This window comes from Paramormyrops kingsleyae, chromosome 16 (genome assembly GCF_048594095.1).
Source record: "Paramormyrops kingsleyae isolate MSU_618 chromosome 16, PKINGS_0.4, whole genome shotgun sequence".
Lineage (NCBI taxonomy): Eukaryota > Metazoa > Chordata > Actinopteri > Osteoglossiformes > Mormyridae > Paramormyrops > Paramormyrops kingsleyae.
This window is the reverse complement of record NC_132812.1, coordinates 30,768,558-30,790,472: the sequence shown is the minus strand read 5'-3', so window position 1 is coordinate 30,790,472 and position 21,915 is coordinate 30,768,558. Positions and strand designations below refer to the sequence as shown.

General features: G+C 43.9%; 2 protein-coding genes across 4 annotated transcripts; one reads left to right on the top strand and one right to left on the bottom strand.

The window, feature by feature from the left end:
* Positions 1-3,182: 3,182 nt before the first annotated feature.
* On the top strand, positions 3,183-8,604 carry LOC111850233 (uncharacterized). Of its 3 annotated transcripts, none has more exons than XM_023823900.2 (7): positions 3,183-3,276; positions 3,409-3,527; positions 4,128-4,224; positions 6,227-6,563; positions 7,015-7,146; positions 7,235-7,374; positions 7,699-8,604. In XM_023823900.2, exons 1-7 carry the CDS (start codon positions 3,265-3,267, stop codon positions 7,840-7,842), a joined length of 981 nt encoding a protein of 326 aa, XP_023679668.1. In that variant the 5' UTR covers positions 3,183-3,264; the 3' UTR covers positions 7,843-8,604. The 3 variants fall into 3 exon arrangements, with proteins under 3 accessions (XP_023679668.1, XP_023679667.1, XP_023679666.1); XM_023823899.2 differs by having other exon boundaries at positions 7,696-8,604; XM_023823898.2 differs by having other exon boundaries at positions 7,620-8,604.
* Positions 8,605-8,791: 187 nt separating this feature from the next.
* On the bottom strand, positions 8,792-20,314 carry ace2 (angiotensin I converting enzyme 2). The gene is made up of 18 exons (XM_072700471.1): positions 20,094-20,314; positions 19,124-19,282; positions 18,932-19,025; positions 18,457-18,600; positions 17,979-18,091; positions 17,747-17,852; positions 17,509-17,606; positions 16,471-16,643; positions 15,839-16,065; positions 12,169-12,313; positions 11,986-12,084; positions 11,712-11,834; positions 11,270-11,448; positions 11,122-11,180; positions 10,372-10,472; positions 10,043-10,159; positions 9,152-9,346; positions 8,792-8,952 (listed from the first exon to the last, which is right to left on the bottom strand). Exons 1-18 carry the CDS (start codon positions 20,277-20,279, stop codon positions 8,838-8,840), a joined length of 2,433 nt encoding a protein of 810 aa, XP_072556572.1. The 5' UTR covers positions 20,280-20,314; the 3' UTR covers positions 8,792-8,837.
* Positions 20,315-21,915: the final 1,601 nt, after the last annotated feature.

The window sequence follows — 21,915 nt, the reverse complement described above, 5'->3', positions numbered from 1 at the left end:
AATTCAAACTCAGGCTGCTTTTTGCAGTGAATCATTGAATCACTTTGTCAGTAATGGTCACCAGTGACAAATTAATTAAACATTGTTCGCTAACACATTCTGTAGAGGCTGGGTTAATTCAAACAATGTAAAACTTTAAATTTTGAGGTATTCATTTGAAAAAAGTATGTTATGTTGCGATTGGATCATTATGACATAAAGAGCAATTTTCCAAAAATAACAAAAAAAATTGACTGAGTGGGTTTTGGAAAATTGCTCCAATCGCAACATAACATACTTTTTTCAAATGAATACCTCAAAATTTAAAGTTTTACATTGTTTGAATTAACCCAGCCTCTACAGAATGTGTTAGCGAACAATGTCTGCTACAGGGTGCTGTTGAGCTCAGGATGCAGGAAGTCACGGGTAACAGTCCCGTTCTGCAGGCTGCGAGGTCTGGAAGCCGCGGAGGTCTTTACTGACCAGTGTGTCTCGCCACAGCACTGTTTAGTGGCTTCCCATTTTGAGGCCTGCTCTCTTGTATCAAAGCATCATGGGAAAATGGTGTTAGCTGAAACTGAAAACTCAGAGTGTGATTGACTGGGCCCTGGTAATGCCATCTCTCTTAATGCAAGCACTGTGGGAAAGACTTTTAGCCAAAGCAGAACATTCAGAACAAGACAGACAGAATGCTTTGCTGCTGCAAAAGAATAAAAAAGTGCCACGGTTTAAACTCTAAACGGTTTACGAAATCTGAGAGTGTGAACCATGGCCATTAACATGGGAGAACTGACAGGTAACTGATGTTATTCAGTCTAAGAAGGTCCGTTTCATCAGTGGCAAAACCCTGAAGTGGGCCACACATTGCCCTACTCTAGCATCAGCTAGCTTAGCATACACCAGTGCCTAGCAGAAGCTAAGACAGCAGATAAAGAATTTTCTTTGCAAACCAGAGCAACCTTAACTTGATAGTTTTAGCTACCATAACATTCACTGGACTTTTAGGTTATACAATATCTCCCTAAAATCTGACACACTTTTACCATAAGACATTTATGTTAAACTGTGATTCATGTTTAAATAAGCTTTCTTTCGTGATGTAACAGTGCTAGGATTCCAGGATGGTGGTCAGGGAAAATGGTGCCATTGGAGATAAGAACTGGTACTGCTTTGTGGCCAAATACAGCCAGCAGAGGGCGCTTAAAAATAACACATATCAATAAAACAAAAATATTGCTAATTGGCTGACTACCCCAGTTCCATTAGTATCACGTATAAAAGTGTTTATTTATGTTAACAATTTCATCCTTACAAAAGAAAGAAACAAAAGAATTTAGAACAAAAACGAGGAAGGTGGTTTCATCCTGTTGAACTTACTGCTTATTGCTGCCAAACTTATCAACTTCCATTTTCGATATATATTCAGTCTCTTTAAGCTATACACATCATTTCAGAAGTTTTTTCTTTTTCAAAAGGTCAAAATGTTTACTTTTTAATTTCATCAACTTGCATCCAGTCATCTGTTTATCCAGTAAAGGGTAGTGGGTTTTGTTAATATTATTACATTTAATTATTGTAATTGTTTTAGTGGAAGCAGAATTCTTCAGCCCTAAGGTGGCCTGTCTAACTTTAGCATAATTCCAGTATAAATCGTTTTGGTTGCATTTTGTTACGGACAAACTGGCACTGCAATCATTGCACCAAATGATTTTACATTTCCAGTTGCCACTTGTCGAGGCCAATGGTTCAGTGCTTAAACATAGTTTTTCCACAGGTGATAAAATTTGTTGAGCAAGTGTGATTTGTACTAAAATTCACGACGAATCATGACTTTTCGTGGATCAATATGGGATACACAATTTATTTTTCAGTACAGCACACTGGGTGGCAAATCTACCCTCGTTCTGGTGGAATACTGACAGACACACAGACTGGTACAAGAGATTGGGATCCCCTAATTTAGAATTTGGCATCTCAGCATGTGGATTTTATCCAGCTGCTGCTTACTTAGTCCATTTAAACTTGCAGAGCCTTTTCAATGGAAGGACAAGCCTGCATAATGATAATGGTGGTGACCAAACTGCTGTATTTTATGAAGGTTTATCCAAGGCATAGGAGAGAATGTCAAATATGGGGGACACAACTTAATAATTTAACTGCAAAGGTATAATTAAATATTATGGAGTACATGCCTCCCCCCTCCCCTTGGGGGAACTGGTACTTCCCCCAAATCCCTCAGTATCCATGGTGTCTGATTAGTTTCCTGTTCCCTTTTTTAATCCTTAACCAGCAAATGTGTATTGTATGTATTTCCTGATTTAATTTACAGCGTGTATATTACACCACATAATTTTTTAATGCACAAGAATGTTCTGTTTTTCGGCACCATAATCTGACATAATAAAGTGATGAGAAAAGAGAAGAAATGCACCAAGCACTACCTGTGTAATTTGGGTAGACTGCCGTCATTTTCAGCCAGATGTGTCATAAAGTCACAAGGCTGCTTTTATTCCTCTCCTAGCGTTCTGGTTGCCATATTGGTGAGGCTGAATGCCAGAGAAAGGCTTTGTCACAATTCAGGGGCTACAGCTTCTAAGACCAAGTGCATCAGCCCCTCAAATGCAGTGCAGAAACGCCTCCTTCTTCTCCTGTGCTGTGAAGAATCCACCTGATGGATCTTTCGGCAGCCCAACTTATCCAAAGATTTGTTGTGCAGATTTTTAGAAGGATTGAGCTTAAAAAGGATGAAGCCATTGAACTGGGCACAGCTATACTCTCCTTTCTTATTCATCTACTATATTTTATTGTGCTGATTGAGAAGGACACTGGTTAAAATTTGATATATGATCCCAGGTCTTGAGCAGGAAGGCAGAAAAACTGATTTTATTTTATATTAACCAGTTATGGATTTGGCTGCTGTACTTTGCCTTATTATTTGTGTTGTATTAAGTAAGTAGTCTAGAGATGACTTACAGTACAGGATAGGATGTGTGTAGGTTATATGCAAATATTGGACCATTTTATGTAAGGGACTTGAGCATCCAGAACCTGAGGCACAGGCAGGCAGGCAGGCAGGGCATGACAATTGGGGCACCTATTTATGCTTGAGGGGACCCACTTTTCTGAATTCCGGATTTGTTCCTCTTGAAGTTCCGCTAAATAGTAATTCATTAATTTTGAACGTTATGTTATGTTCCCACTCTGTTACTTAATGCAAAAAAGCAGAAGTTGAAGGAAGTCTTAAAAGCGTGAGGACAAGTGAATGAGAGACATTCAGACCTAATCATGGAGAAGAAGGTTTGCCCTCATTGTCTTCTCTGTCTCTTTTCCTTACGTTCTCTGATGGCTCCTGTTGTGAGGATGTTTTTCATTTACTTTTATCTGTTTCCTTGAGTATTAAGTTTGGTTGTTTTTAATGTATTCTTTCAGGACACTCCTGTAACTGGAGGAGCTGTAATACAGCACACATTTCAACAGGGGGAGCATCACTATGACATCAAGAAAGTCGTTAAAAATAAAATGACTAATAGACGTAAATCTTTTTTAAGGTAAATCTAATGGACGTAAATCTTTTGTGTGGTAGCGTGAAACATTTTGCTGTGATGTTGCACAAGTGTTACACAGAGTAACTGTCTCCTTCTCTAAACTGAACGTACAGATCATACTCAGCACTCTGAAACAAATCATTTTATTTATCTATCGCACATTCCTCCAATACGCTTTCGTTGTATTTTTGTCTTACTCATTTCTTGTTTCTTGGATTTCATGTTTATTTTTTTACTGTCCTATGTTTTCATATGTCTTCTTTCATATTTTTCTTCTATGTCTTACATATCTGCATATCTGCATTTCGTTTTAATCATTTTTTGCACTACGACCAAGAAGAACATAATTTTGTCTCTGTCTGACCCATGCATCATACGACTGAGACCACAATAAGATACTTTGATGTCTTGTTAGCATGCGTCATCAGACTCAGTGTGTTTCTAGAAACCGTCTTAGGAAATTACAACACACTTTTTCGACTCTTTGTGTAACAACATATTTATTGGTTGATTACTAATAATTAATCATTTAAAGGACATATTGTGTATTGTTATGTTAAAGAACACAACAGAAATGTCAGCTGATTTTTTATGCTCTTGTAGCAAAGGAGACAAGCTTCTGAAGATTAACGACATGGACCTGCGTGATTTGCCCCCAGAGCTGTTTGCAGAGTTGCTGGCCGAGAGCTCTCCTAGGCTGGTGAGTGACCACATCCTTCCTGTGAAACTGCTAAATAATAATAAAAAAAAAATCCATTAAATTTACGGTAAATTACTGGCAGTTGTGGTTGCCAGAATTACACCATAAAATTACAGTAGTACCATTTAATATAATACAGTACATATTATTATTCTGTATAATAAACTGTTTAAATCCGTATTGTTCCAAACGTTATCAGATTATTATAAAATATTATGTTTTTTAGGTAAAACTAACAGTTCAAAACCACAAAAACTACAAATTGTAACTGCAAAATGTACAGGAGCAGATTTTCTACTCTATTGTAGTATCCATTGATTCTGTCATGATGCTACATAACAAATGCAGTCAGGTTAAAACTCATAGACCTTAACAAGACTGTAAATCACACCAATCATCACAACACCAGCTTGTATAATAGCATACAAGAACAGGCATTACTTATAACAGGAGGAACAGGGGGAGGGTCACTGTACGAACAATGGGAACTACACATGGTGGGTAACTTATACGCAGTCAAACACACGGGGATAAAGCTTAAAATTAAGCAGGGCACCATTGAAGAACAGACAATGCATGGAACCTGGAACATTAACTACATTATCAGCACGACAGCGCAGCATTCTGGGACACATGCAAATAGGCCAAACGGTGCTTGGCTCACCGATGCCACAGTATAAATTCTACTGTAAAATTACAGGAGCACTGTTTAATGTATAACGGTATACCTTGTGTCCATAAACTGTAGAACTACATATTTAAAACTGTATTGTAACACGTATTCTCATGTCATTATCATGTTACAGATTACACCAGTAACTGAAGCAAAAAAAATAATGAATGTTACAACTAAAAATAGTATTAAATAAAGATAAATTTTATACTTACAAATATTTTATATATTTTTAAAAGTATTTTACCTGATTGATATTTACAGTATTTTCCTGTTATCATTTAAGGTATTTTACAGTATTTTTTGCAGTCAATGTATTAAATACTGAAATATTTTGTATTTACATTTACAGTTCTTTTCTGTATTTGACACAGTATTTCCTGATTGTTAAGCATTTAAGGTATTTTTACCATATTTTTACGGGCATTTTTTAATTTTCATTAGAAGACTGCATTCCTGACCCTCACTATCCAGATTATGTTTCTGTGAATGTACATCTTTACATTTTCATTTGGAAATGTAATCGAAGCACCAACACCTGACATAGAATCAAGCGCTGGAATAGTACAAACCCCCCAGTGGTACAAAATGTTCCTTGGAGTCCATTTCTGTACCTTAAATTAGACTAAAAGGTACAGTATATTTACTTAAAGCTAGGGTACAACTGGTAGACCATTGAAGATGCAGCACAAGTGACAAGTAATTGTACCCTCAAAGGTACAAATTGGTCCATTTTCTTTTGACAGTGCAGGCTATGGGCCCAGATCTGTCTCAAGAAATAAATGTGTGGTCCTTCAGGTGCTTCTGAGCTATTTTCCATCTTGGTATGCCCCAAAGTTCTTCTGCTTAATCTGACATTTGCTCGAATTTTTTATTTTTGTAAATATCATCATTATTTCACATTTCAATCATTAGGTTATGCTAATTTTTGTGTTTTTTGTCATATAGTCTCAAAAATTTTAAATGGCTTTTATAATGGTATAAATTCATCTCTTGAGGGTTAAGTTTTGTCTCCCTTATGATATGATACTGATGCACGAGCTTGGGCCTCCATTACAAAGACAGTTTTTTTTTTTGAGGGAGTTTGTAATTTGAAGATGAGAAAATGAGAGCCACGGAGTCTGCTTATCAATCAGGCTGTTTAAGAAGATGTTCAGTCCCATTCCTCATCCAAACACGCTAACAACTATCTTGAAATTATGAACTGGATTTAAATATATATACTGTAGAAATACTCAAATATAGAACAGCCAATAAAGCTGTCAACCTATTAATCTGACGTATGACAGTGGCCACTCACATGACGTTTCTTGTTGATGCTCGATACAGACGGTCTATCAGCCCCACAAAGATGCCCCTAAAGAGAAGTGTCCGGAGAATTCCGGAGGGTTCCAGGCTTTCTCTAAGGAGGATACGGTCTTGAGTTTCAGCCTAGACTTGAGCAGAGAGGCTGACCCAGACGATGTGACAAAAGACGACTTTCACGAAGCAGCCAAGCCAGAAAGCCAGCTGGATGAGCTGCTGCTGGTCACCATGCTCAGCACCAGCTTCTCCGTCATCACTGGACGTGGGTGTGACAAGGAAGGCCTCTGTCAGGATACGTTTTGTACAGAGTGCAACCTAAACGATGTGATTATGGAGGCAAAGTCGAGCAATATCACCCAGGGTAAGGCCTGTCAGCAGCTCCAGGGACTTTTACTTACACAAAAATGTTCTGAGGGCAGAAGGAAAAATGATTGGTTTACAGAGAGAGATGACCAATCAGATTATAGCGGGGGTGGATCCAAGCAACCAGAGGAGGTGGGACCAACCAATCAGATGTCTTGGTCCCACCTCCTCTAGATGGATGAACCTGTCAGCAGTAAGTATTCAGAGCTCTCTGCTCTGATCAGCCCCAAGCACTGTCAGTAATTAACATTAGATACTCTTTCACTGTGTCAAATCAGAACTCAATGTTGTTTATTTCACTCTATATCAATATGCCTTCCATCCCTGACATTTCCTGTAATGATGCCTACTTTGCTTTAGATTGTAAAAGATCAAACTCTGGGATTTTGTTGGAGTACAGCATGCCACATATGGCAACATGACATTTCCCCTTCTTTTTCCTTTTACAGTACTCAGAGAATTAAAGTTTATCCAAGAGAAAGTTCAGGACAACATCTTCATCCAGAGTTTAATGTACGAGAAGTACATCCAGAACAGACAGAGGTTTGCACGCATGTCTAGTAACTGCATGACAAACTCAGGTTAGTGATCAAAAAAATATATAGCAGATGCCATGTGGTTTCCATCATTGTTTGTTGCCGGGTGTCTGACACATTCTTACCATTTCAGTAAATATCACCATCTATTTCTACAAAACTACCTGCATCGAAGGGGAATACAAAGGAATTCCTGTTGTCCTGAATTTCTCTGGCACAGACTGTTTTTTGAAATGCAGCAAAACTGGTGACAAGCCGACTATCAGCATTGAGGTAATCACACACAGTTCAAGTATCACTTTGTCTGAAATAATATTTCTGACATCTAGATGCAGCAGAATGAGTTGAGACAGGGATCTTTTGCAGTGTTTTGTGCAATATTACACCCCATTACTTGTGCATATAGCAGAGTAGTGATTCAGTAGTGAACCTCACATATGTTACAGCTTACAGCATCGAAAACACAGATGCACTGATTTAAGCATATAATTGCTGAATCGGTTCGTTTTTTTCTTCAGAGCTGCGAAAAAAAAAAATTGAAGGACGTCCATGAGGGCGATAAGGATATTGTGGGATTTCTCTTTTACATGAAAGCAGTCCAGCCAGACATGCGGCGTTTCGAGTCCGTCGGCTGCTCAGGCTGGTACCTGCATGCAAAGAAGGAGGAAGTGGAGGTGGAGCACTTCGTCATGGCGGATGAGGCCTTCTACTTTTTCATTGAGGGGAAGTAGAAATCGTTAGATGCCTTAAACATGAATCCGTGCGTGACATGAAATTATTTGACACACCATTTTGTGCACTGCTAAAAACAGCATGTGCTTCTTATATCAAGAGGTAGTGTGTTTATCGCAAAAAAAAACACTTTTTAGGCTATCAGCCTTTTATAAATGCATTTCTGACAGAGCAGAAGAAGAAAGTCTATGAATCTGGCTTTGGACTGTTATTGTTTTAAACACCTTACGTAACTGGGGTGAATTTTACCGTTCTACCGTTGTACTGGGCTGACTGTGTTGTCTAAAGCTGGAGTGTCTCAGACTGTAAGGAAAGTCAGAAGTAACATTTCAGTATCTAGTCTTTTGGATGAGTATTCGCATATTATGTCAGATGCTAAATCATTTACCATGTTTTACATCTTTTGTATGTGCTTTTAGGTAAAATAATGCGCAATTAAATTATTTTAATTCAATATTTATTCCTTTATCCAAGCCCAAATGTATACATTAATTTATACATGTCTGCTTTTACAAAGCCCAGCTAGTTGTTTATTAATGTGAAACGTATTATGTGCTAGAGAGAGGTGAGTTTGAGGACGAGCTACACGTGTGTAACTCATTTTTCCGAACAGGCTTGTAGTGTAGGTCAGTGACCTCGTTTCTCCTCTGAGCACTGATCCATGTATACAGCTGCATATTACACAGGGAGCAATTCAGGTTCAATATTAGGCTAAAGAAAGAGAACCTTAAAGTGATCTTAACAATCGTCATCACATTCTAATGAATATTATAACCAAACACATACAGGCGTTTATATTATGTTTTTATGTTAATTCAGAGTATGATACTCTAATGCAGATGTTTACATTATATATAGTGGATATATATAAACATTATGTTCCATTGTCTGTGTTGAAAAGTTAAAATCTTGAACTGAAAATGATTTTTTCCTCTTTAAGTAAAAGCACTTGCATATATATAGTTGCAGTTCTCGTTTTATTTCTGGACTTTTCCAACCACTTATCAAAATCCCGTTTGATCATCAGTATCATGTTCAAAATTCTGGTTTATCACTCCTTCGTTATGATTTTCATAAGGGTTTTCAGCTGGGTTTTCAGCTTCCTCTTTCTTGGATTTTCTGTGAAAAAGATCGGAAGTGTTATCTGGACATCTGTCTAAGGCTTGAATAACTGACAGCAACAGAATTCTCATTTCACGCTTAGTACAGTATGTTTGCGCCTCAGCCAGCGCAACATTGTAAATGCATTTCAGTCAGTAAACACGTGTGCTGACATTTCTTTAAATTGTCATACGTTTGCTCTGGTGACGACACTCACCGCTTCCTGTCCCAGACGCCAGAGATGATTAGGTATGTCCCAAGCAGAAGTGAAAGACCCATGATAACTCCGAACACCACCAGCCACACTGTCACCGCAGGCTCCACAGGTGGGGACAGAGTGGAAATGATGCCTTCAAACTCCAGCGTCTTATCATCAAGCAGGAATGCGCTGTTGATTCTGCCTCTGGATAGCCTGTGCACACCAGTAACATTGTATTTGCTGTTCATTTTGGGAGGTGACCCCATTGCACTGATTATAAAACTTTGGTAAGACAAATTTATGTTTTAGAATTACAAAACTATGGCAAAGGTCTGATCATACTGGTAATGACTGGTTGGGTGCAGACTATAGCATCCAGGCTAGGACTTTTGAGAATGCATAGAGTGACAGTGTGAGGTCTTCTGTTGATTTCCATAGGACTCGTATAACTTCCAGTTTATGCCCATTCCTTGTACCCCTTAAAGCCCCCCCATAATTCCTGGATAAGTGGGCAGATGATGAATGGATAATGACTGCAGGATAATGACCCATGACTACGGGTTTGATTAATGTCTGAGGGTTGATGGACTGAGTTAATCACTATAGGATGACAAACTGTGTCATCTGGCTATATCTCTGTGGGCTGGGGTGTAACATATCAGATTTTATTAATATGTAAAGCCTGATGGTCTGTGACATTGAGTTTGATTAATCTGTGTAAGGTGATTGCTTGTGATATTGGTTTCAATTAATCTCTGTAGTTCAGTGGCCTGTTTTTTTTTAATTATTAATCACTACCCTCTTGGTATAAATCAATGCTACACTGATACGTATCTAACTTTTGAGAATCATAAGACTTCCACGTACAATGCAGGCCGTGCTCTCATGAGTCACTAGAGAAGGTCTCACCGAATTGCAGATTCCACTACTTCCTTTGGGATGAGCACCACTGGGTCGACAGGATTTGTCACCACAAAGTAGAACGAGATCCTTGGTTTAACTTGGTAAATGTGGACGTTGTCTGACCTGGGTATTTCAAAATGTAGTTTCCACCCAAAGAACCACAGATTACTTTTTAATACATCATTACAATTTGCGCTGAAACATTTGCTATTAGGTTATTTCAAACTAAGAAAAGCAAAGGTTGAGGTAGTCTTAAGGTAGGCTTAATTCGTTCTTAGATCAATATGTACATAGATAAGGAAGAGCGTCCTTTATTGCTGAGCAGTCTTTCTTACATGAAGTTCAGTGTCTGTACCATCTCCAGGGCATAATAATGCCTCATAGCATAGGCAATGGTGGCTTTGAAAAGGTACAATTCATTGTCGTTCCATTGGTACTGCAAAGAAGGACAAAGACGCTATACTGACTGCATTTTACATAAGTCTTAAATTAGGGATATTCTGAGAAATACAGCTCAGGAAAAAATTACGAGATCACTCTATATATTTTTAAAAATCTGCATTTTTAAATCCGGGTCTAATAGTGGTTCTGCTGGCAGAAGCCTAAACTGAGCAGCAGAATGCTTCCAGGTTCTAAATTTCTAAGACAGCAGTGCACAAGAACAAGGTGAAGTAGGAGACACTGGGAACAACCAGAGACCAGCCAGGCAGAGGGCAGAAGCAACTTTCTAATGCCACAGATGGTCGTCAATTTATCCAACGGTGCCTTATAAACAGGAGGGTGAACTTCAAAAGGAATGGGACACATTAAGTGGTGTGAAGTGCACTGCTAGGACAAATCGTAACAGGCTCCTAGAAGCAGGACAGAAGTCCCATAAAGCAAGGAAGAAGCCCTTCATCAATGAGAAACAGGGAAGAGCCAAGCTGGAGTTTAAAAAGAAGTATATTTGACAGAGACGCATACCCATAAATTGAGGAATGAGTGAAAGTGAAAATGTTGCTGTGGTCTCTTAATTTTTTCCAGAGCTGTATATACAAAAAATTACAAGGATTACTATCGACTGCAAAAACTTGTTGTAGACTCACAGCTTGATCACCCATTGCAGCCTTAAGACTCAGTCTGACTTTGAAGGCCTCTTTAGAGTCTGTGTAGTAGATAAGCTCATTAAGAACCTTCACGGATATCAATCCAAAAGTGACCAAAAGTGTTCTCGATTTATTTTCATGTTCTTACATGGATCTGCTGCGACATTCCATCCTGGAAACCTGTTGTTCTTACGGTTCTCCTCCTGTAGCCATATGTGTAGATCTCTGAAGTACTCCAGGAGCGGCTTTGAGTCCATCCTGGTCACTCCAGACACTTGCTCCAGAGCTCTGGTCCATGACTTAGATTTTCCCAACTCCAGCATGGCCCTGAAGTACAGTATGCAGATACACCATTGCAGCAAAGTTCCACGGATGTACAATAACATTGTTATTCAGACTTATGTTTGAAAATGAGATTAAAGCAAGAGGTTTCATTAATGTCAATAGGGGGACATCTGCTCAAATGTGTTTGTCCTTTTTTTCCGTCTGAGGCATACAGATTAGAAGGATAAATTCATTACACCCAAGTGTCACCTTTTACATTATACAACTGCAGTATACATAATATTTAACTGGAAGTTGTTGTTTACCTAAGTTTTTCACCGGCTGGCTTGGAATTGGTGATGTCACACTTGAATAAAGGTCCAGTGTGACCGGCAGTTTCACACAGGGAGGCCTGGAACTGGAACTGGTAGATGGTTCTGGTAAAATATCTGCAGGATCCATGAAGAAAAGGCAGGTAGCTTTAGGTGATACGTTTGCTGATGCTGTGCTGATGTCATAATCTGGCTATTTTAGCATCGTTTAGCATCTTGGTTTTTTGTACTGGTTATACAGGTATGTGATGATGGATGAACACGGCACCTAATGAATGAATAATCATTGGCTACGTGGAATAAGGCAGCTGGGTCACAGTATGTCTCGTCTCTGGGTAGAGGCTCCACCACACCAACCATGTCTCTCCTGTGGAAAACACAGTTCATTAGTATTCACCACTGTTGTGCAGCGAATGTTGGAGTAACTGATTCGACGTAACGGAGGCCTTACTTCATCTCCCACCACCTCTGCATCCACTGGTCTTTTGGGATGGTGCCTTGGAAGACTTCCCATCTCCATTCCTCCAGCATGTATGTGAAAGGCAAGGTGGCCACAATTGTCAAAGCCTGCTTCATCAGGAAGTTAATCTCTGTCTCTGCAGATATCAGTAAGTTATATCAATAGTGCTAGTGGTACTGAGATGGCATCTGCCTCCATAGATACCGGAATGTCCTAGAACCTTCTATCACCAACCTTTCATTGATATTCTCATATATTTAGAACATCTCATATATATGTACATATCTATTATATCTACACATGTTTCCTTGGTAACGCTAAGGCATAATCACTATACAATGCTTTAATCTATTACTGTCACACCCTGCTCCGTACGATCCCGATGTGTGCCACGCCCCCCTCATTGCCTCGTGTTCAACCCTGATTGTGCTCGCCTGTGTCTTATTAAGTCTAGCTTGTCTTGTGTATTTAGTCCTCGTCTGAGTCAGTAGTCCCCAGTTCCGTCATTGTATTGTCTGTATTGTCCGTGGATGTCCATCTTTTGGTTAATAAAACCAAGTTTGCCTGACTTCCTGGCTGCTCTCACCTGTTTCCACGGCTCGCTTCCCTGCCGTCCGCTGACAGAATGACGGAACCCCAAGACAACACAACGCGGGAGACCGAGCACCACCGGCTCGGTCTCCTGCAAGATTTTGTGTACTGGCGATCCCAGCCCGAGGTCCAGGAGGACCCCGTGGCCCTGCGACTAGCCCAGCAGGGCGCGGACCTCCTGGCAAAGGATCGCCCTCCCGGGCAACAGTACCCGCTGCAGAGAGCCCGGAAATGCCTTCGTCGCCTGCAGTGCCGGCTCAACGAGCGAAGGGAGAAGCTGCAGGAGGAGACTCCATCGCTCTTCCTGGGAGCCTGCTATCTCCTCCCCACCTGGGATGACACCATCGCTACGAGCCTGGCCAGCTCTCATCCGGAGCAGCCCCCTCCGATGGAGGCTTATTTCTATCGGCCGGAGCGCCTGGGTCTCGGTGGGATACGCGCCGTGAGAGACTCTATTCCACGGGTCTCTAAAGCCCAGAAAGGGACAGCGCCAACGCGCTCGGCGCCCCTCCTGCCTGCTCCGGACCTGCATGTTCCGGATCTGCCCGCGGCTGCGCTGCCTGCTGCCGCCGCCGATCTGCCTGCAGCACCGCCTGCTGCAGCTGCCGCGATGCCAGCAGCACCGCCCGATCTGCCCGTCCTGCCTGTCCTCCCTGCTGCAGCTGCCGCCGCTCTGCCTGCGGCACCGCCTGCTGCAGCTTCCGCCGCTTTGCCAGCGGCACTGCCTTTCTTGCCTGCTGCAGCTTCTGCCGCTCTGCCCGCGGCACAGTCTGCTGCAGCTTCCGCCGCTTTGCCAGCGGACCCCCCATGTCCTGCTTGACCCGCTTGCCCTGCTTGTCCTGCCTGCTGCAGCTGCCGCCGCTCTGCCTGCGGCACCGCCTGCTGCAGCTTCCGCCGCAATGCCAGCGGCACCACCTGACCCGCCTGTTCTGCCTGCAGTCCCTGCAGCTGCCACCACTCTGGCTGCGGCACCCGCCGCGGTGCCCCCTGCTGGCCGCGTGCTGGCGGCGCCTGCTGCGGCGCCCCCTGCTGGCCAAATGGCTGCGGCACCCGCCGAGGTGCCCCCTGCTGGCCGCGTGATGGCGGCGCCCGCCGCGGCGCCCCCTGCTGGCCGCGTGCTGGCGGCGCCTGCTGCGGCGCCCCCTGCTGGCCAAATGGCTGCAGCACCCGCCGAGGTGCCCCCTGCTGGCTGCGTGATGGCGGCGCCCCCTGCTGGCTGCGTGATGGCGGCGCCCCCTGCTGGCTGCGTGATGGCGGCGCCCGTCCTGCCGGCACCTGAACTGCCCGTCCTGCCGGCACCTGAACTGCCCGTCTTGCCTGTCCTGCCGGCACCTGAACTGCCTGTATCGCCGGCTCCTGTACTGCCAGTCTCGCCTGTCCTGCTGGCTCCTGTACCGGCCGCCGTGGCGCTCCCTCCAGGGTCGCGTGCTGGCGGCGCCCGCCAAAGCGCCCCCTGCTGACCGGACACCCGAGGCGCCTGCCCAAGCGGCCCCTGCTGGTCGCACGCCTGCAGCTGCCTCCGCTCTGCCTGAGGTGCACGCCGCGGTTGCGCCCCCTGTTGGCCACGTGCTGGTGGTGCCTGCTGAGGCGCCCCCTGTTGGCCACGTGCTGGTGGTGCCTGCAGCTGCAGCTGAGGTCCCGGTGCCGCCTCCGCCTGCACCCAAGCCCACTGAGGCGCCCCCTGCTGGACTCATGCCCGCGGCCCTGCCTGAGGCGGCCTCTCCCGTCATGCCCGCGGCCCTGCCTGAGGCCGCCTCTCCCGTCTTGCCCGCGGCCCTGCCTGAGGCCGCCTCTCCCGTCCTGCCCGCGGCCCTGCCTGAGGCCCTGACTCCCTCGCCGTTACCCCGGCAAGGCCAACGCCCCCCAGGACCCCGCCTCTCCGTCTCCAGCAAGGGACGGGGACATAGGCGTAGGGCCCGGGTCCCGCCCGCCCTGCCCCCTGGCTCGCCCGTTCGGCCCCTGGCTGTGGCTCGGTGGCTGCCTGCGGGTCCTCCGGCTCGGGGTCGGCGGTCGCCGCCGGGTCCCCCCCTGGATCCTCGGTGCCGGTCCTCGGTCCCGCCTCCGGGTCCATGTCGGCCGCCTCCGGGCCCCCCTGCTCCGGCTGGGCGTCGGACGGCGCCTTCGCCGGCTCCGGCTGCGCCTCCGCCTGCCGCGGCTTCCCCCTTCTGCCTGCCTGCACCGGTGTTCCCTCCTGCTCCCTCCGTGTCCCCTTCGTCACTCCCTCGTCCCGTTCCCTTGGCCCCTGGGTGGTCCCCTTCAGCTCCCTCCTTCCTCTCGCCTGCGGCCCCTCCGGCCGCTGCCCGTCGCCCGCCTGGGCTTCCTCGTGCTCCCCTTGTTCCTCCTCCCTTTCCGTTCGTCCTGCCTGTCTCTCCTTCTGGTCCCTTTGTTCCTCCTTTTGGCACTCCTGGCCCTTTCGTGTCGCCTGTGGGTGTTCCCCCTGTGTCTCCCTTCTTGGTCTGTCTGTCCGCCTTCCCTGTCCTCTGTCAGGTCCTGTCCTTCTTTTCGTCCCTGTTCTTGTTTTGCGTCTCCATCCTGTTCCCTGGTTTTGGTTGACGTTCTGTTTTGTTTTCCAGGTCCTGTTTTCCCGGTTCGTCTCGTCCGTCGCCTCTCCTCTGGCGCGCCCGGTGTGCGCGCCTTTGGGGGGGGGTTCTGTCACACCCTGCTCCGTACGATCCCGATGTGTGCCACGCCCCCCTCATTACCTCGTGTTCAACCCTGATTGTGCTCGCCTGTGTCTTATTAAGTCTAGCTTGTCTTGTGTATTTAGTCCTCGTCTGAGTCAGTAGTCCCCAGTTCCGTCATTGTATTGTCTGTATTGTCCGTGGATGTCCGTCTTTTGGTTAATAAAACCAAGTTTGCGCGACTACCTGGCTGCTCTCACCTGTTTCCACGGCTCGCTTCCCTGCCGTCCGCTGACAATTACATTATCATTTATCTTTTTATTCTGTTTAGCATTGTACCTACATTCACACACTATATAGGTGTGAATCTACAAGAAATAAAATGAAACTGTGAAATTAACTGGACGAAGAGCAGATGCATGTCACTGAGTCTCTGCTTGCAGTTTTACCATAATCTTCCTTGAAATCTGCAGGAAGAAGACCCAGAGCCAGCAGGTGTTTCGGAGTGGCTGCAGAAAGAGACATGATCTCTCCCACAGCCTCATGGAAGCCCTCATTGGCTCCATCTCTGAAGAGATACGATTGGTTCCGATAGGCCATCTGATACTGGTTGTGTCCCATCTCATGGTGGACCGTCAGAAAGTCATCCATGTTCACCTTGCCGCACATTTTGATTCTGCAGTTAATATGGAAAATTATTTTTAAAATGTCCACCCAGAAAAGTATCCAGGATTTCATTAAACCTCACGTGCATAAGCAGAGGAGTCGGGGGGGGGGGGGAGGGGTACCCACCCCTGGGGTCCATAACAGCAAGTCCCCCCCCCCCCCCTTATTACCAGGCAATCATGCAAAATTCGCAACAATTTATCCAGAATCAGCCCCGTCCCGGGACACCCCACTATCACCCCCCCACCGGGACACCCTCCACTGTCCCTGCTCAACTGACTTTGTAATTCCATCATATTATTTAGTGCAATGATAGACTCACAATGAGGAAGAAACATCCACACTTTTCTTAGTGTCACTCGACTGTGTGGTTCATTCCCTCCCCCCCCCCCCCCCCTTTCCTGGAGTAACCTACCTGAAGTCCTCTCTGTTGCCCATGTCCCATGCAGTCGGATGGCATACCACCATCCTGCCATCATCGGGCTTCACAAACATTGAGTTTTCCCAGAAGTTTGGAAGCATCTGGTACAAATTTACAGACATGAAGAACTTTTCCGCTTCTTTGAACAATCTATCCACTGTCCAGGCCTGGAATTGTAAGGAAACGGTTTTATTAAACTCCTCTCACCAGAATTTCTGCAATAAGGTACTGCCATATTGATGCAGTGGCCATGAATTGCTTAATTTTTTTGCTTTCCTAAACATTCTAATATTTTGTCTTTCTCCATTTTTATATTTATTCATTTAGCAGATGCTGTTCTTTTGTTTTTTTGTGGTGTTTGTTGTGTTTTTCACTTCCAGGCCATGATATATTAATGGTCAGATTCAGTGAAAATGAAATATATGTAAATCGTACATTTTAGTAAACTGATTGCAGGTTAAGTTAAATTAGATGACAGTAATAATAGTGGCATAGTGACTTAAAACCTTAGGATGTCATGGGTTTACAGGCTTATAGGCCTGGAGCTTGGATGTTTTCTGTGTGATTGTATGGATTTCAGCTCTGTACTCTGCCTTTCTTCTCGTAAATCCCCGGAATAGAGTATAAGTGAAATGATTTCTCAAATTAGGGATGTTTTTCAATATGCACACTTGACCGTACTTGTGTTCTCGTGCACCTGTTTTACATCATCATACATTGACGAAGACCACTTCCAATACTAACAACAGAAGTACAGAGGACAGAAAACATCCCCAGATGTCGTTTTTGCCCCGCCCCAAATGTCAAGGATACATTGTTGCATCCTCGCCAGACGAGACCAATCCCATGATTCATTGTAGCGCAAGATAGGAAAACTGGTCTCACCAAGACCACAAGTACGATCTTTCCATTGTCGGTACTGGGAAACACCCTGTGTCCCAGATTCACTGCCACCATAGAGTGGATTCGCAGTTATGATAAATATAGATATATGGATAGATGCATGACTACGAATCACGTGACATCACACACCTGACTGATCATAGCCGAAGTCACGTCAATATCTGGTTTGTCGGGGTAAGGGACAGAGAGAGGATAAAGGTTTGTCCAAAACCTTCCCCACATGTCACCTGGTTAATGATCATGAAAACACACAAAAATATGTTAAAATGGTACAAGTTCACGCATCAAGAAGGGATGCATATGTTAAATGATGAAAGCTAATACAGAGGCGTCTCTATTTCAGTACTTCCCGTTTTTATAGACCTACCTAGAAGATGGGCAGGCAGTCCTCCCGCCTCGCTGATGTGCCCAGGGTACGTCAAATGTAGTTTGCTTCTCACGTAGGCGTGAAGTTCTTTGTACAGCGGCATGATCTGGATAGATACGAAGCAGAAGTGGCTAAACCAGAATTTGGGGAGAGAATCCCGGTCGTTTCAGGACAGGCTAGCAGCCTGCTGCTTTGGTGTAACGAAAGGGATGAGAGGACGTTAAAACCGTACCTCCTGGTATATGCGGCGAACGTCTGACATGAGTTCATCGCGGGTGTAGCTGTACTTGCCGTCGTCAGTGGTCTCATAGTTACCTCTCCAGTAGTCCCCATAGTCAGCATAACCTTTGGTTTTTTAAAAAAAGACATGCAGTTGTATAAAAATGTAGTCGTATAAGAAGATTTTCCAATTTTTATGTTTAAATGCATTTTTCTGTATTAGGTCTTACATCCATGTCTCAACATGTCAGGTTTGAATGTCTGACATATTTAAATGATATTTATTACTGCTTCTTGCATTATGATCAACGAGATCAAAATTTCATCTTTCTGCGTGACCCATGCATCATATAGCTGAAGACAACAACAAAGATACTTTGACGTGATTTGAACGTCACTGCATGGCTTAGCTGTTGATTACTGACACATGTAAACTAAAATCTAACGCCCAGACAAATTGCTGGAAGTAGTGGCACAGAGCTCAGCCGCACCGTTAAGTTTTGCAGCTTCGTCCTTCAGCTCCACATAGTCCTCGTAGAGTGGCCTCATCTTCTTTCCCACCTCGACCCTCCAGCCCTCCCACACGTGCAGCCTCTGGTAGTAATCTGTGCTCTGAGCCATGACGCTCTCCAGTCCTGCGAAACAGCAGCAAGGTGCCATTACACTGAAGGGGCATGGATACCCATGCAGATTCAGGGGGCTCAGCAATTTACAGGGGCCCCAAATCCTGCCCCCGTCCCCCGTCCCCCAACACCTACTCAGCAGTATCTACCAAAGGGGACTCATAAAATTCCAACCCAAACAGGGGGCCCAAGGTGACATTTTGTTATGGGGCCCAGAATTTATAGCAAAGCCCTTGATCTTTACATTGTACTTTTGTTACTTGTAACCATGCCTAGATACTTAAACTCAACTGAAATCCCCCATAATCGCCTAAGAATATGAGGTAAGAGCAGCCGGCCATACCTGGTTCTAGGGTCTGACAGTCGAAGGGATTGTCAAGCTTACACACCGTGCCTGTGCTGTAAATGGTGCTCATTTCATTCATGACTTTGTTGAGCTGTGAAAGTTAAACAGACACAGTTACCGAATGTTCAAATCACAGACGTTCGCAAGCGTGAACCGAAAACCTCACGCTTATGCCACTGCAGAACTCACACGGTCCAGTTTGTCCTTCGTGAGGGCCCCTGATCCTTTGTCCTGAAGTGCCATCAGTTGCACTTTTATGGTCGGGTCAGTGATTTCATTAAGTGGGAAGGTGAGCGATTCCTCTGACGCCTGACTATAGTAGGACCCCCAAATCTCCCCCTGCTGGGACTGAGAATGGGGAACAGGGGCACGTTGAAATGCAGGTTAAATCATTTCACACAGCAAATTGGACATTCAGCATCAGACTTAAAGAATCTGCCTTGATTGGTTCGAATACAGCACTGTGTGTGTGTGTGTGTGTGTGTGTGTGTGTGTGAGACAGAGAGAGAGAGCATGTGATGGACTTGCATCATGTCCAGAGTGTAACGTGACCTATGTTTCTTAGGATAGGTTCCAGCTCACTGTAATTCTGTCAGATAAGCAGCATTTGAAAACATATGTGTTATATAAAGGATGCTTTATTTGGCCAGAAGAGGGCAGAGTGGTTAATTACATATTACATGCTGCAGTACCCCTGGAACTCATACAGGAATTGCTCCAGTACACTCCGTTTACATAAACACATTTAGAAATAATTTGAATTAATTCAACACAGAAGTCCGATTTTTTATCATAAACCTTACATCTATGTCCATCAATCCATTTTCTACATTCATTCATTCATTGTGTCCAATTTAATCTAATTATGTAATGCAAATGTTTTATATTTATAACTTCTGGTTAATACAAAGCTTAATGCTCAGTGCTTATTAGTTTTTCTTTTAATGTTATAATAAATGTCAAAGAAGATAATCACATTTACTGAAGTGAGATTTCACTTTTATTACTATTACAAGAATTCTCACGATAACATGATATGGACTTGGATTAAGTATAAGGTTCTTATGGGTTAGCTATATCCATCCATCCATCCTCTGTCACTGTGCAAGTATCCTTGCAGTGAGGTTAGGTATATGGTCTTAATATATGTAGCACTTACCAGTTTGTCAGCGTTCTCACTGGTAATGTTTGTATTGTAAGCCCACGATGCCAGTGAATGCTGGTACATCAGTTGGGTGGCATTTTCATCAAAGCGCTTCAGGAACTCGACTGCCCGCTGCTCTACATCCGACTGACCGCGGGCCACCCAGACCCCAGCCAGAAGCAGGAGAAGAGCGGCATGCATCCTGTCTCCAAAGACTGTCCACACAGCAACTGCGAAGGAGAAATATTTCTCATAGCAATTGGTACATTACCCCGGCCTTTGGACAGAGCTGTAATTGGAATACACACCCACATCTTTATTGCTGTGTCATATACTTTAAAAAAATCATACCCCAAACCCACCAATTACTAATAAAAAAAAGCTCTGTGCATGTTGAGTCTATATTTTATAATATGGATTTCGTATTATGTGAAAAATTGGAATTTAGACATTAATGTTACACCCTCTTGTACACAGCTCCTTTGTTGTAGTGACTCCTGTCCTTCCTGGGGCTCCTCTCTGTATCTCCTGATTCAGAAAAATACAGTCCAGTATATTTACATAGCTGTATAAATACTTCAGTTTAGTGGAATGATGGTTCTTGAATATATCACAGGCTGAGGTGGGAAGTTCAAGTTCAGGAAGTAAAAATCCAGACCAAGATTTTGTTTCAACCAACCAGTTGAGTACTATGTAAATGTGACTCTTTATGCTCAGCTTGTTGGTTGAGACAAAACCTTGGTCTGGACTTGTATGCTGGATGTTTAACCTGCTCCTGCCTCGTTGCATGTAAAATCCCTCAGTGTCCCACCTTGACTTATACCTCTGATACAGTCTGTGGTGTCGCCCAGCTACTGCGGTTCCCCGTTGGCGGTTCCCTATTGGTGGTTCCCTGTTGGTGGTTCCTTATTGGCGGTTCCCTGTTGATGGATCTGTGCCATCAGATACCTGGTCATGTATCCAGAAGCCTGGAACCTGCTATAAAGCTTCCAATTGGACAGCACTGTCTTGCCTAAAACACTTCAGCAAGGTTCCCTCAGCACAATAAGGTGAGTACAGCCCTCATACTTGCAAGTTGATTAGTTAAAAGGAATAAACACACAAATAACTGATAATTTAAGCCACATGTTTCAGTCAAGATGGTGAATATTAAGAACAATCTATGAGTCCCAGATCTGACAAATTTAGTTATAATGCGACAAATCTTTATTAATGATTTTGGTGAGTTCTCCATCATATTTTATATACATAGTATATTATCAGTGAATATTAAATTATTATCTGCATCATGTTCTTTTTGTTTTCATGGTTGTATTAGGTCTCTTTAGGCCTAAGAGTACAGTGGCAGTACAGAGGAATGAGGAAGTGTGCTGGTCTTATACTTTATGATGTACAGCAGTACTTTGGACCTGTTCTCCTCGAGGGTGTTTTCTCCTGACAAAGAAGGTTTCCTGTCACGTTTAGATTTTTTTTCAAGCTTAATAAATAATCAATTTCTTTGCCAGGAATCTACTTTTCTTCCCCTCAAAGTTCTGTGATCAGAGTATATTGTAAATTTCTGTCTATTCCTAAAATTACAGCTTATGTTACTCTGGGCCCAGTTGTTCAAAAGTAATCTGGTCTGATTTTGGCTATCAGATTGGAACAAATCTTGAAAATTGGTTGTTCAAAAGAAAAAAGAAAGGATTCTGAAATCGGATTAGATAAGTGGCCTGTATAACAAAGCGGGGTTACTGGCTTATCGGGGTAACTTGTCGGATTTAAGGTACCACAGTTTAAATGGACTTCATATTCGTTCACTTACATTTTGCCCAGACTACCTTAAATCCGACAAGTT